Source organism: Phyllobates terribilis, unplaced genomic scaffold, assembly GCF_046119375.1.
Source record: "Phyllobates terribilis strain yellow unplaced genomic scaffold, ASM4611937v1 Scaffold_3__8_contigs__length_932513732, whole genome shotgun sequence".
Lineage (NCBI taxonomy): Eukaryota > Metazoa > Chordata > Amphibia > Anura > Dendrobatidae > Phyllobates > Phyllobates terribilis.
The window spans coordinates 470966146-470981474 of record NW_027362763.1 but is presented as its reverse complement, the minus strand read 5'-3'; the positions used below and the strand labels follow the sequence as shown (position 1 = coordinate 470981474).

Here is a 15329-nt window from a genome sequence, read left to right as displayed (position 1 = left end):
CTTAGATCTTGCCCATTCTCCCTGAGCTAAGTAGGAAACCTGATGGTTTATTAAAGTGTTCCAATGAAGGTAAAATATATCATCCTGGAAGCCAGTCAGTTTACAGAGCATTGTGCTAACTGGTAGGGTTGAGTGAGTATGTTCTGTCCGAGTATGCTCGGGCCGAGCTCCGAGTAGTTACAGCTGCTCGGTGATATGGTTGAATCCCTCCCGTGTCCATGATTTGCAACTGTTTGACAGCTTTATTACATGTGAGAAATGTGTAAGAAATAGACATTCCTCCCATGTAATAAAACTGTCAAACAGTTGCAAATCATGCACACGGGAGCGATTCAACCATATCACCGAGCAGCTGTAAATACTCGGAGCTCGGCCCGAGCATACTCGGCGAAAGGGTTAATACTGCTCAACACTACTAACTGGGTACAATTGTAGCAAACCCTCCGCTGTGATTGCAGGTTTCAGAATTTTAGTTTTTGAAAAATGATGAGGATTTGAAATAAAAGAGGGAAAATTTATTAAAAGGTTTGTTCCCTTTCAGATAATGTTCAAGCCTGACTTCAATTTATTACTAAATAATAAACCGCTCTGTACTCTCCTTTCCCTGGTCTATCGGTGAGTCTCATTGTCACTCTCGGTGTCTGACATTGGCTTCAGTGCTGGCGGCACATTGACAGGAGGAGGCAAGACATAAGACCGGATATTTTTGTTAAGAAAAGAAAAATTGCAGCTGCAGTGCAACCTGGGAACTTATAGGGGTTTTCTGGTTTTAGAAAACCCATGTTCAGGTTGCTTGTAAAACAGACTGTGAATTACTCACCCTGCCCGTATCCAGCACAGAGTCCCCACTGCTTCTCCTATTGTCTGTTATTCTCCTCAGTCCTGATATCGCGTCGATGGCGCGGCAGCCATTCTTTGTGGTCACCGGCTGTGCCCGAGTAGATGCACAAGCTGCGCTGATAAGGGTTTTAGAATTTAGAGGACCTGTCACCAAGTGAAAAGTGGTTAATTTTTGTTCTTGTTTTAGTCCACTGCTCCCCTAAGTAATCCATTATTTTTTTTTAAATCAACCATACGACTGCAGAGATATGGCCTTTTTACTTCCCAATTTGTGTGCTCTTTACCAAGGGGTGGTAATAATGCTGAGCTACCTAAAGACAATCCCCAGAGAATCCTGTGACCCACACCCCTTTGGTAAAGACCATAAAATAGTAGTGCTAAATAAAAAGCCCCACATCTCTGGAACCGTATGGGGAATTTACAAAAAATGAATAATTAGGGGAGCAGCGGGGATAAAATAAGAATAAAAACTGCCCATTTTTTACCTGGGGACAAGTCATCCTTAAAGGAATGTTAGGATCATTCAGCCATGGAGGGTCCTTGTTGGAGTCGGGGTATCCCCGTAACAAGAAATACACAGACACGTAGTGTATAATCAAGTACTGGGAAGCCCCTGAGCGCATCTGCCTCTATAGGTGCTGTCCCTTTATTTATACTAATAATCATAGTTTTTTTGTCACACATGCGCAGTAAAATGCCTTTGTTTCACAAGCAGTGAAGTGATGATTCATAACAGTGGAATGTTGATAAGAAAGTTTCATAAGCAGAAAAGTGATAATTCATAGCAGTAGAAGGTTGCTGAGACAGCTAAAAGCAAGTTACAATCTAATTTCTGGGCGTCAGTCCAAATGTCCAGATAAGGGAAGAATAACTTCATCTGTGTCTTACATCGTAGTCTTGGGTGAAGTATAACTCCTATCATCCTCTCAGTCCCCCCTTTGATTCTTCCTTATGGACTTTTGGTAGAAAACCTGGTCCGGGAGTTCTTTTCTTTCATATTCTTGAGTCCGTGTTACAAAGCTTATTTATGCATACTAAAATAATTTTTAATCCTATTTTAAACACTACATATATGACTACTATAATTAGCACAATCTGTAATATACCTTGCAGAATTCCAGCCACCCAACCTCCAATACCCTTAAACCAGTTCTTTGGGTTGAGAAAGGAGAAGGTGTCTGACCACCAGCTATCTTTATTTTGGTCATTGTGTCTGTCATATTCATCCCGTAATCGTTGTATATCTGCCAGCTTGAACCTCATACTCATTGTACTGTTTGGATCTATGTAATGACAACAGGTTGGACCAATAATTTGACACATTCCTCCCTGGGCCGCAGTTAGGTAGTCTAACACTACAGTATGTTGATTAGTAACAATTATAAGTTGATTTTGGACAGCTATACTAGTATTAAGTATATCCATAATATCCCATATCTGATCATCTAGATAGTCGGTGGCCTGAACTAATTTATCCCACATCTGCATCAACATTGGATACACAAAAAAGTGCTGAATATTTTATTAGGAATTCCCATTTGGACCACATGTGGCCTACCTGAAGGTCTAGGCGAGTTGTCGGCTGCTCTTTTGTATAGTGTGTGTTTAGGTACTGCTTGCATATCTACCTGCTGATTCTGAACTATAAATGTGGCCGGTGTTAAGCGTCCTAGAGTACATGCACCTTTTATTCCTACTGGGAGCCATTTGTATGCTCCATTTCCACAAATCCAGAAGGTTCCTTCAGGCAGATCCCATATTGCAGAGTGTTGGAGCACCAACCTATGTACCAAATCTAAAAATTTAGATACATTCTGAAGTATACACCAAGGGGGTTTTTGACCTAATGGACTACAGTATCCTGCATCTGGATTTTCACAAGTCGGTGTACCTGGGTCATATGCACTTGACTCATTACATAATATATTACCTGGTATCTTTGAACATGTATCATTGTTTCCATCGGGGAATAATTGTGAATATTTCCAACCATTATTGTGTATGTATTTTTCTACTATATCAGGTTTAAAAGGTTGAGAAGAAGATACTGTGCTACTAAAACTGAGTTGTATATTTTCTGTAGGAATTAACCCTAAGTCTGTTAGTCCCGTCTTATTTCTAGGAACCCATACACCTCCTTTAAACGCTAAATATTGTAAGTTGTTTATTTTTCCGGTCATATTACCTTGCCACCAGGGAAATCCCACCCACCCCACAACTGGGATGGCAACAGTGGTGTTCCATAATCTAGAATTAACGGTTTGGTTATTTGCTAATTTGTCTGAGCAATTAGTCCATGTAAACACTTCCTCAGGGGTCATGGGTACGGCCAGGAAGGGTATGCTCGTGGCTGATATTGGAGAATGCGTACAAATCCAACAGTCTGCTATTTTCTGTCCGCCATCGAGCAGCCCGTTTACCAATGTCTCATGATGTTTTATAAATTTATTATCTGCAGGTTTTGGGGAACTTAGTTTATCCCACAGGTCTCCCTGATCTATCGTTATAGCTAACACAAGTACAATCACCACTATTTCTTTTTGCAATGGCTTGCATGTACCCATGCTGATTTTCCTTCCAATTTTACTGCAGTTGGAGTTGTCAATAACACCTGATATGGACCCTCAAATCTGGGTTCTAGCGTTCTTCTGTTATGTCTTTTTACGTAAACTTCGTCTCCTGGTTGCAACTTGTGCGTTCCCTCAATGGAATCAGGATCTGGAATGGAAGAGAACACTAAAGAGTGTATTTTAGACACATGCTTACATAAATTTTGTACATAAGCAGTTAAGCTTTCAGTTTCTAACATTAAAGTCTGTGGGAAATACAATCCTGTATTGGCAACTCTACCAAACAATATTTCATGGGGGGTGAGTTTGCTCTTTCCCTGGGGGGTGTTTCTGACTGAATACAATGCTATTGGGAGACACTCAGTCCATGGTTTCTGTGTTTCTGCCATGGCTTTCTGTATTTTTAACTTAAGTGTTCCATTCATTCTCTCAACCTTACCAGAACTCTGTGGGTGGTAAGGGGTGTGTAGTTCACTTTTTATACCCAACATTTTCATTACATTCTGAAAGATCTCTCCAGTAAAATGTGTACCTCTATCTGACTCGATCACTTCTGGGATACCATAACGGGGTACCAGTTCATGTGCTATTTTTACTGCAGTGACTTTAGCCGTGGCTGTATGAACTGGATAAGCCTCTGGCCACCCCGAAAACATGTCCACACATACCAGTACATACTCATAGTGTCCATGCTTAGGCACCTGGATGTAATCGATCTGAAGTCTCTGGAACGGATATAGTGGTCTTACATGGTGCTTCTGGGGGGTCTTAACAGTCTGTCCTGGATTGTGGGCTAAACAGATTTCACAAGAACCACATTTTGCTCGAGCTACCTGGCCGAACCCTGGGGCTAACCACTTCTGTCTGACCCTCTGTATCATACCGTTTGCAGACACATGTGTAGGTCCGTGGGCTTCACTGACCACAACAGGGTACCACGCTCGGGGGAGACAAAGCTCATCTCCTTTTCTCCATAGTCCTTCTTTTTCTTCTGCCCCCTGTTTCTGCCACTCTTCTTTTTCTTCTCTACTCACCTGCTGGTGGGCTTCTTTGAGCCGTGTAATTAAGTCAAATTCTGATACTGCACTAATAGTGTGGTCAGTTGTCAGAGGTTTTACTGCAGCTCGCTTAGCAGCCTTGTCGGCTCGGTCATTACCCCTAGCTATCTCGGTGTCGAGTCTTACATGTGCAGGTACTTTTATTACTGCTACTTGTTTGGTTGAGGCAGCTGATTCTAGGATTTGTCTAATCATTGAAATGTGTTTTGGCAATACCTGATTCAGTATGCCATGTACATCATGTGTAGTTTGTACTATTAAGGCATGGTCTAGTACTATTTCTGAGGCTTTTTCTACCAAAAGAGAGACAGCTGCTACTACTCTGACACATGATGGTGCAGCTTTGGTAACATTATCTAATTGAGCAGAATAGTATGCGACAGGTCTTTGTTTATTTTCATGTTTCTGTGTTAGTACTCCTGTAGCATGATTAGACATTTCCGCAGCCATTAATTGGAATGGTTTGGCGTAGTCTGGGATTCCCAAGGCCGGGGCTGACATGAGACCTTTCTTGAGGTCTTGAAAGGCTATGAGCGCTGATTCAGTTAACTGAAAAGGCTCGATTTTTAAACAATCATATAGAGGTTGCATAAGCTGACTAGCATGTATAACCCATTGTCTGCAGTGTGATACTATTCCCAAAAATGCTCTTAATGTTTTGTAGTTCTTGGGAGGAACAAGATCTCTAATGATTTTTAGTCTGTCGGCGGTGAGGTGCCGAATACCTTGTGAAATGCAGTGTCCTAGAAATACTACCGTAGTCATACAAAGTTGTACTTTTTTCTTGTTAACTTTACAGCCCATGTCTGCTAGAAATATTAACAATCTTATTGTGTTGCTGTTTGCGGACTCTTGAGCAGGGGCACATAATAATAGGTCATCAACATATTGAAGAATTACAACCTCATCCGTAGGTTTGAAATTTTGAAGAACTGATCTCATAGCTTCTGAGTACAAGGTAGGTGAATGTATCATACCCTGTGGTAATCTTGTCCATGCTAATTGTCTATTCTTAAATGTAAATGCAAACAGTTTGTAACAGTCTGGGTGTAATGGTACTGAAAAAAATGCATTTGATAAGTCTATGACAGAAAATACTCGTGCTGTTGCTGGGATCTGTGATAGCAACGTGTGTGGATTTGGCACAACAGGAGTAATAGGTTCCAAAATTTTATTTATCTCTCTTAAATCATGTACCATCCGGTATCTAGCAGCTGACCCCTCAGTAGATTTCTTTTTTACGGGGTACAACGGTGTATTGGCTGGTGACTTTACTTCTATCAGTACTCCAGTTTTTAGATAATCTTTTATCTGTTCTCCTATGGCGTGTTCTTGTTGGGCACTAATAGGATACTGTCTCAATTGGGGTAGTGTCACACCTGGAACAGGAGTGACTTTTACTGGAGCTATTGGCATTAGTCCTACATCGGTGTCATGTTGTGCCCATAATTTTTCTGGTACCTCAGAAAGATCTAAAATAATTTGGGTAGGGGCAGGATCTTTCTCATCCTCTAAGGCTTGGACTTTTACAATGTTTTCTAGAGACTCTTGGTCATCAGGCACCAAAATTTGGACTCTACCATCCTCCAAAAATTGGATATTCATTTCTGTCTGCTTTAATAGGTCTGTACCTAGAAGACAAGTAGGTGCCCCTTTGACAAAAAGAAATTTAGATAAAAATATTTTAGATCCTATCTTTGTTTCAAGGGGAATACTATATGGGAGTGGCCTGATTCCTCCATCATACCCTTCGGTATAGGTTACATCATCTGATAAACAATCAGCATTTGGTAAGGCGTCTTCATTGAGGACGGAGGAAGTTGCTCCGGTATCTATTAGAAAAGGGCATTGTTTTCCTGCTACTTTTACCTGAATTATTGGGCGCCTTCCAGTCAAAGTGGTTTGCATCACGTCTAGTCACTCGCTTGCTGCAGGAGCAGAAGCCTGTACTGTCTTTTCTTGTGATTCTCTTGGGACATAGGTACCATCTTCTATATCCCTGGCTTTTTTCCTGCATTCTCTAATCCAATGTCCTGGTTTCTTACAGTAGTGACATGGATTAGTTTTCTTATCCAAGTTCCCTTTGTCATAGGTCTGATTTGATCTGTTGTTTTTATTGACCAGACTATTATTTGCTGCTACTCTGACGGGTTTGGATGCTGCCTCACGCATATCCATTTCTATCCCTAATAGTTTTTGTCTGACTATCTGGGGATCATCTAAGGTTCTCCAATCAGGAGTTGCAGCCTTGAACTTTTCCCTAAGTTTTGGGTTAAGATTCTCTATAAAAGTTTTTGTCATCAGTCGAATGACTCCTTCATTGGTAAGGTCCATTCCCTCGTCTCTGTAACTGTTTTCTACCGCTAAGTAGTATTCATCTACAGGCTGTCCTGACTTCTGGGAGACAGTTCCTGAAGTCCCTCTCATTCGTTGTTTAGTTCTCATAAACTCCATAAGTCTGATCATAAAATTCTGTCCTGACAGTGCGGTATTTGGATCCTCACCATCTACTAGTTGAGGTCTATGAGGTTCTATAACTGTCATCAATTCCTGATACAACCCTGGTGTCATTTTCATTCTACATAATTCTGTCCCATCTGACCATGTTCCATTATGGGTGTGTATTATCTGCTGTATGTACGTAGCAAATCTTAGTGGGCATTGTATTGGATCTGGTGCATTCTGAAGTAGGGACATTCCCTCAGCGGGGGTCCATGGAAAATATTGTCTAGTCTGATGGTATCTAGTTACTCTACGCGGTGGATTGCCACCATCTTCTTCTCTGTATGGTCGACTGAGGATACGCACTGGTGCCAACATATCATGTGGTCGTGGTGCTCCACATCCTGCACATGTGTCTCTCCAGTCTGGATTCTGGAGTCCACAGTTTGTACATGTCCATCCACCCGGACCCCGAAAATCAGGATACAGTGTGGGTTCTGACCTGGGCTGATATGGTGGTGCCAATGGGTTCATTTGTTTACTGTTTTCTGTTTGTACAATGGGACCCTGTCTGACTGGAGTTCTCCATAATCCATTGTCTTTATTAAAAGTCCAATGGTCTGTCTCTGCTGTTTTTGATAGTTCGACCATGGCCTCTACTTGTTCCTGCCATCCTTTGTCTCTTATCACTCCTGCTTTTCTAACCCGAATGTCCTCCCATAGTTTCCTGTTAAACCTGTCATGCCTTGCTACCTGAAAAGTTTTGCAAACTTTCCCTAAATTCTTAGTTGCTTCTACACCACACCTTTCTTTCACGATTGTATAGACATCTTGTTCATCATTTGTGGTCTTAGTCTGTTTGTTGCCCATTTTTCCTGACTATTCCTACCTTAGGAGGCTTTTTGGGTTAGATAAAATATATTCTATATTTTACCTTTCCTCGTTACCTATTCTGTCCTAAGGAGCCAGTATCTGAAACGGTTTCTCTGGACCGTTTTGTCTGAAGTGTAGAGTAATTCTAACACATATATATATGGCAACAAGGGCAAGACCAACAATACATAAAATGAACCATACAGTCTCCATTATATATCGTGTCCCTGGAGTATTATCATTACTTCCATGGGCTCATTCTGTCAATCTCTTATCCGTCAAAAAGGAGGACAAAGGTTCGGGAGTTAAGCGTGAGCGAAGGTTTCCCCGAAAGGACACAACCTTATGACTCAGTTAGGCAATCTCCGTAATACTTATGTCATCTACCTTAGTGCGGCTTATGAGGCTATTCCCGACATCCACATCTCTTTCATACCATCCGTTTCATAACCTTCTCTGACCTCTCCTTCGGCAGATCCTACAGTATATACATGAATGACCCGAGCTATAGGTATCCTTCTCTACTAGTTCCTCAATCCCAACACAAGATATGCATGAAATTTACGGACTATCGCAGAGCAGATGTAAGAGAACTAACAGTGTCTCTTACCTGGCCAGGTTTGTCATCTGCTGTTCCGATGTCCCAATCTCAGCGGTTACTCGTGCCGGTCGATGAACTTGAAGGAATACGCAGACCTCGGGTCCCTGTTCGGGCGCCAGGAATTGTTAGGATCATTCAGCCATGGAGGGTCCTTGTTGGAGTCGGGGTATCCCCGTAACAAGAAATACACAGACACGTAGTGTATAATCAAGTACTGGGAAGCCCCTGAGCGCGTCTGCCTCTATAGGTGCTGTCCCTTTATTTATACTAATAATCATAGTTTTTTTGTCACACATGCGCAGTAAAATGCCTTTGTTTCACAAGCAGTGAAGTGATGATTCATAACAGTGGAATGTTGATAAGAAAGTTTCATAAGCAGAAAAGTGATAATTCATAGCAGTAGAAGGTTGCTGAGACAGCTAAAAACAAGTTACAATCTAATTTCTGGGCGTCAGTCCAAATGTCCAGATAAGGGAAGAATAACTTCATCTGTGTCTTACATCGTAGTCTTGGGTGAAGTATAACTCCTATCATCCTCTCAGGAATCAGATTCAGCTACTGCTCAATGTCTTGTATGTTATGAAACACTCACAATTTATAGTAGCCGTGGACACAATGGGGCACAATTTACAAATCTGACAGAAATAAGAGTCTGCGTTGTATCTATAGAGGTGTTATCTCTAGAAGGGTTGTTTTTAAGGAAGGATAACCCCTATAGGAGCATATCATTGCGGAAAAATCCTCAGCATGTCCATTAATTTTTCAGACACGCAGCGTAATTGCCGCCATTGACTTGCATTGCATAATATCCGTATGACTACATGTGCACTTGCGGATATTAAGCGATTCAATGTGCGGATGGTACCCGGGTTTGTAGAAGAGGAGACTCTCCTCCGGACCTGGTTACCATAGAACCTGTTAAAAAAAAGAATTTAAAATTAACATATACTCACCTTCCGATGTCCCCCGGTCTTTTCTCCGCTGCGTCCGGTTTCTTGTACCTCTCGCGCTGGTGTGAAAGGACCTTCCATGATGTCATTTAGTCATGTGACGGGTCACGCGACCGCTGACGTCGGCGGTCGCGTGACCTGTCACATGACTAAATGACGTCATGAAAGTCCTTTCACACCACCGCGAGTCGTGCAAGAGACCGGATGCATCGCTATGGAGACCGGGGGCCATCGGAAGGTGAGTATAATGTTTTTTTTTTTTCATTTTTTACCATTTTTATTCTTTTTTTAATTATTACTTGGTCACACTATATAAATCCATGCCGGTTGCATGGATTTATATAATGTGACCAAGTTGTCAAGCACTTTCTAAGTGATGCTAAAATCGCTTGGAAAAGCGCTTGATAACCCGCATGCGGAAATGCATGTGAAGAACGCTTGACAAACGCTTCTACCTGGCGGGAAAAACACATGTAAAAACCGCATGCGTTTTTCCTGCCAGGGAGATGCGGAAAAAATCTGCAGTATGTCTACATTGTGGGCACACGTTCAGCCTAAGGCCATGTTCACACGTTCAGTATTTGGTGAGTATTGTACCTCAGTATTTGTAAGCCAAAACCAGGAGTGGGTGATAAATACAGAAGTAGTGACGTGTTTCTATTATACTTCTCTTGTTCCACTCCTGAGGGGCCGCCATATTAAAATGGGGGATACATGGTCACACAGACCCTATAAAGAGAGTATTTTCTTATAGCTCATTTATAAGGTTATATATTAACAGTTGTGTTCAGTTTATTCTTGTAGGTGAAAATAAATGAGTCCGCTGTGCTGAGGCACGAGCAGGTGTGAACTGGTTCTTGGCAGTTATGCTGCACTGTCTTTTTGAAGAGTTATGATTGGTTGAATCAAAAAGAGCGGGAGTTTGCTCTTATATTTAAATAGCAGTTCCAGTCAGCTGCTGGCATTCACCGTCAGATCAACAAAGAAGACACCCTCCCACCCTCCCTTTTTTTTTGGTCTGCTGTGATGTTTTAATTAGAGGGATTATCGCCCAGCTTTTGCTGGGTGGAGTTGGTCTTTGTTTATGGTTGTTATATGGTTTTATGAGAATTTTATAGTATTAAAATTTATGGATGATAATATTAAAACTATTTACGGTATTTATCTATTCATATTAATTTAAAGTAACTCTTAATAAAAACATCACGGCCTATTTATTCCACAAATTTAGTGTGTCACGTGTTTTTATTATATTGGTTAAGAATTTCCGGAAAAATCAATGGGTCTTGTGCTACCATGATTTTGGCTGAGGTAAAAAACTCAACGTGTGCACATGGCCTTACATTCTATGTCGGGAGAAAGGATGGGACATGTTTCATATCACTCCCATTGCTGTTTGGCGACATTTTTTTTTCCGTCTTCCTATGCCGAACACACAAATTCGCAGCTAAATCAAGCGTGCCTGCTGAGCGTCCATGAGCCCCGCCGCTGTCTAGGGAGCACCGCTCCGTGGCTAGTTCTCTCTAATCAAAGCCCAAGAGAGAATCCAGTCAGTTCTGTCTCTTCACTACAAAGTTGATAACTCTCTGAAGGTGAAATTCACACTGCACTCGCACTGTATTTTAATTTGAGGTTTTATTTTATCCCTGGAGTTTAGGCTGAATTCCAGCATTGAAGGACTGCTGAATATTTAAAGGATTTCTTGTTTAAAATAAATTCCAGCAGGTTTTCCTTTAGTACTTTTTTATACATTCTATGAGCATCCTAAAATCTAAATAATTTTATAATAAACCAGTTATTAAGTCACATTATTGATAAGTTTTACAGAAAATGAACTGGAATGGTTTCCTTAGAATAGTGCTGCACACAGGAGAGGGGATGAGGATGCATCTACACACAGTGAGGCTGTGTGTGTGTGCCCGGCTCCAGCAGTGTCAGTATGCTCGCTCTCATCTCCCTCTCCTGCCAACATCGTTCGCCCGCTACTGTGTGATCCTGTGTGCAGCGAGCGGCCTCTGCATACAGAAGTGGGATAACAACGCATCTGCACACTGACACTGTGTGTACACTTGGCTTCTGCAGTGTCAGTGTGTGCAGCTCTGAGGATTATATTCAAGAAGAGCTCCATAGTGAGTGCTGTCAATCAACATAAAGGGGGGTGCGGAGGATTGTAATTGAGGGAGCTGAGCGGGAACTGTTGGCCAAGCCAGGAGTAGACCGAAGACCCATCATTTACATATATAGTGAACCAGTTTTTTATGTAAAACACAATAAGAAAATATACACTACAACTATGTTTTATATAGGGGCTAAGTCTCCTATGTTAATGTATAAATTGTTTAATTTGAGTTTTGGTTGTGACCAACCCTTTTTAAAATTTTATGAAAGAATTCAATAGCCTATGAGGTAATATTTTTGCATAATATTGACATTTTGAGTGCACACTGTATAGTTTGTGTGTGTCCCATATTTACATACACCATGAAGACAAATGTACCGGGACGGGACAGCTATTCCTTACACCTATAAGAGCTTTTCTGACACCCCATTCTAAATCTGTAGTACAGTGTCCATTTTAGGACATGATCAGATATCAAAGTCAAACATCAGAATGATGTCAGTTTGGGACTAAATAGCCTGTCTGAGAAGGGACTTTCATAAGTGACTTTTACCACTGTAATAATAATAATAAAAAAAAAAAAGGCACTGTTCGCTGATGGGACTTGAACCCAAAACTCTATGTCTAGAAGCCAGTGCACTAACCATTGAGCTATAAACTCAGTTGAGGAAATCTAGGCGTTTTATTTGGTTATATGATTTTCAGTTCAAACCTGTCTGAAACTCATTGGAACTTTCAGAAATATCTCCTCCAAGCCAAATTCAAATGATGTGTGATTTTGATGTGTGAGTCTGAGGTGACTTTCTTCAAACATCAGAATCACAATGACTTTTAGTCACCTTGAGTAGTTTCATGGTTGATCTCATACGACAAGAAACTCTACCAGTCACTATCACTATCAAAGCATCAGCCTCTGAAACTTCAGTGTCTGGGTTCAAATCCCAATATAAGTAGAATTTTTTTGTTAATTATGCCTAGTTAGCACACAAACTACAGGGGTGTTTTATGTTTAATATCTGACACTCTGATTGTCATACTGATGTGTTAAGAGTTTCAGACACACTGTCTATTTGCATGGTAAATTACATAGCCAAAGTAAATTGGGAGTTTGCAGTCAGTTCTTGGGTGGATGGAAAGAAAAATTTACAATAAAGAAATTTTATCATTAGACTCCTTTAAGAAATTGTACAAATGTACAGTCACTTGGAAATAGATATGTAGTAAATTAGTGCCTCCCAATTTACTTTGGCTATATAATTTACCATGCAAATAGACAGCATGTCTGAAACTCTTAACACGTCAGGATGACAATCAGAATGTCAGATATTAAAAGTAAAACACCCCTGTAGTTTGTGTGCTATCTAGGTATAATTAAAAAAAATTATACTATTGGGATTTGAACCAAGACACTGTAGTTTCAGAGGCTGATGCTCTACCATTCAGTCATCAGGTCAAGTGATAGTGACTTGTAGCTTTTCTTGTCTTATGAGATCAGCCATGAAACTACTCAGGGTGACTAAAAGTCATTGTGATTCTGATGTTTGAAGAAAGTCATACATCAGACTTGCATATCAAAATCATACATCATTTGAATTTGGCTTGGAGGAGGTATTTCTGAAAGTCCCAATGAGTTTCAGACAGGTTTGCACTGAAAATCACATAACCAAATAGAATGTTTAGATTTCTTCAACTGAGTTTTAACAGTGACTTTTTATTATTATTATTATTATTATTATTACAGTTGTAAAAGTCACTTGTCAAAGTCACTTGTGAAAATCAATTCTCAGACAGGGTATTTAGCCTCAAACTGACATCATTCTGATGTTTGAATTTGATATCTGATCATGTCCTAAAATGATAATTGAATTTGATATCTGATCATGTCCTAAAATGATGATTGAATTTGATATCTGATCATGTCCTAAAATGAACACTGTACTGTTGGCATTGATATGGGCTTGGTGTCCCCTTTGCAGATATGGCATGTTCTACTCTTCTGGAGTGTGCCTGTGTGAACTTTCAGCACGTGTAAGGTCAGATAATAATGTAGGATTAGAGGGTTCACAGTCGCTGTTCTAGTTAATCCCAAAGACGTGAGGAGGTTGATGTCATAACTCAAGGTCTTCCTCACCAAATGCACCCACCCATATCCTTATGGATCTTACTTTGTACATTGGAGGCACTGTTACGTTGGTACAAAAAATAATCTTTTCCAAATGATTGCCAAAAAGTTGGAAGCATACAATTGTGCCAAAAAGTGGCCAGTGCCAATTCATGAAAACAACCCCGTAGCATTATCTTTCCTCGACCAAACTTTACAGTAAGCACAATGAAGTCTGGAAGGTCATGTTCTCCTGGTATTTGCTAAACCCATAATCGAGTCTCAGAGTAACAGATAGAGAATCGTGATCCATCACTACACAGAGCATGTTTCAATTACTCCAGAGTCTAGTGGCGGTGTAATTTATGGGTTGAACTTGTCTTCTTTCAACCTTAAAACTTTAATACTATTCCATCCAATGCTTGTCATTGTGCTTCGTGATGTAAGGCTTGCATGCAGCTGATCGGCCATGGAAACCCATGCCATGAGTATGTTCTTTAATGTATTTATGTTCTGATAAAGTAGTCATTGTAGTAAGGTAATACTATTCTTTAATGTCATTTCTTTTTGTATTTAAGGTAAATATGCAGAAGATATATTTGGGGAGCTCTTCAATGAGGCGCACAGTTTCTCCTTCAGAGTGAACTCGCTACAAGAACGTGTTGATCGGTTATCAATTAGTGTGACACAGTTAGATCCTAAGGAGGAAGAACGTAAGTTTTCTAACAAGTCAAATATATTGTTTCAGCTTTTTCTCCTTTTTCATTTTCTCCCACTTTTTTTTATTTTGGCATTATATGTGCCTATTTTAATACAGAACCTCATGCACTTTTTTTTTTTTTTTTGAGACTACCCCGGAAAGCAGAAATAATTCTCCTGACATGGCAGCACAGCTGGACAATTGCACCCTGCCATTGTCTGCTGTTAGCACATGAAATAGGTCATCTTCAGTTCCACATTCCGCTGCAGTTAATTAAACGATGGAGAGAAGCATTAAAGTGGCGTTCTGTGCCTATTGGGTGGAAATTCTTGTCCTGCATATCTGTGTGTGTGCAGAATTTCTTGTAGTCATCCAAACCCCTGAAGCTAAAAACACACACAGAAATATAATTGTCCTATGCTTTTCTCTTGGCATTTTCATTGTGATCAAGGGCACATCATGCTTCATTATATTCATTCTGTCCTTTAAATTGAATGGATTTGCAGTGAATAAGTAATTTTCTACCTTTAGTAATTGTGCTAATAAAATATCTTAAGGGATACTGGATAGACTCTCCTGTGGCATCAGCTGAGGTGTTTGTTGGATGTGTGTTGTATATACTTTTATTAAAATAAAGGACGATCTTGTCTGAAAATGACATCAAGTGTAACTGTCACTTCAGTCCAATGATGCAGCAGAGCCGAGCTGCCACTGTGCCAGTTTGGATCTGACCGGCTCTCCATGCTTAATCAGAACTGACCTGCTCACCTGATCGACTCTGGCGCTTTGTTTTTGATTGGTCCGTATCTCGGCACCCAGACTAACACCAATCAAAATATCTGATATGTCATTGTGAAACATCGAAAGTATTATGAAGCAAGAGGAACACTTTTATTATGTACGTTTTTAGTGCAAACTGATTTTAAAGGCAACATTTAGGATAATTCTCCTGCTGATTCAAATACGAGGACTAGAGAAAATCATCTTCTCCCGAGGATGCAAAGTTACCTAGAAAAAATGTGAGAATCATGGTATCATGCATGGGTCAAATGCTAATTAATAAGACTTGTGCACA

At 40.4% G+C, this 15329-nt stretch overlaps 1 protein-coding gene across 4 annotated transcripts in view; it reads left to right on the top strand.

Moving 5' to 3' along the window:
- The window catches only part of WASF1 (WASP family member 1), a 118526-nt gene that overhangs the window by 76065 nt on the left and 27132 nt on the right, over positions 1-15329 (top strand). For all 4 annotated transcript variants that reach the window (XM_073675851.1, XM_073675849.1, XM_073675850.1 and 1 more), the window contains one exon: positions 14133-14267. Coding sequence is in view for 3 of the 4 variants with exons in the window: in XM_073675849.1 (XP_073531950.1) it covers positions 14133-14267 (135 nt within the window). In the remaining variant the exon portion in view is untranslated. The remainder of the gene's footprint in view (positions 1-14132; positions 14268-15329) is intronic.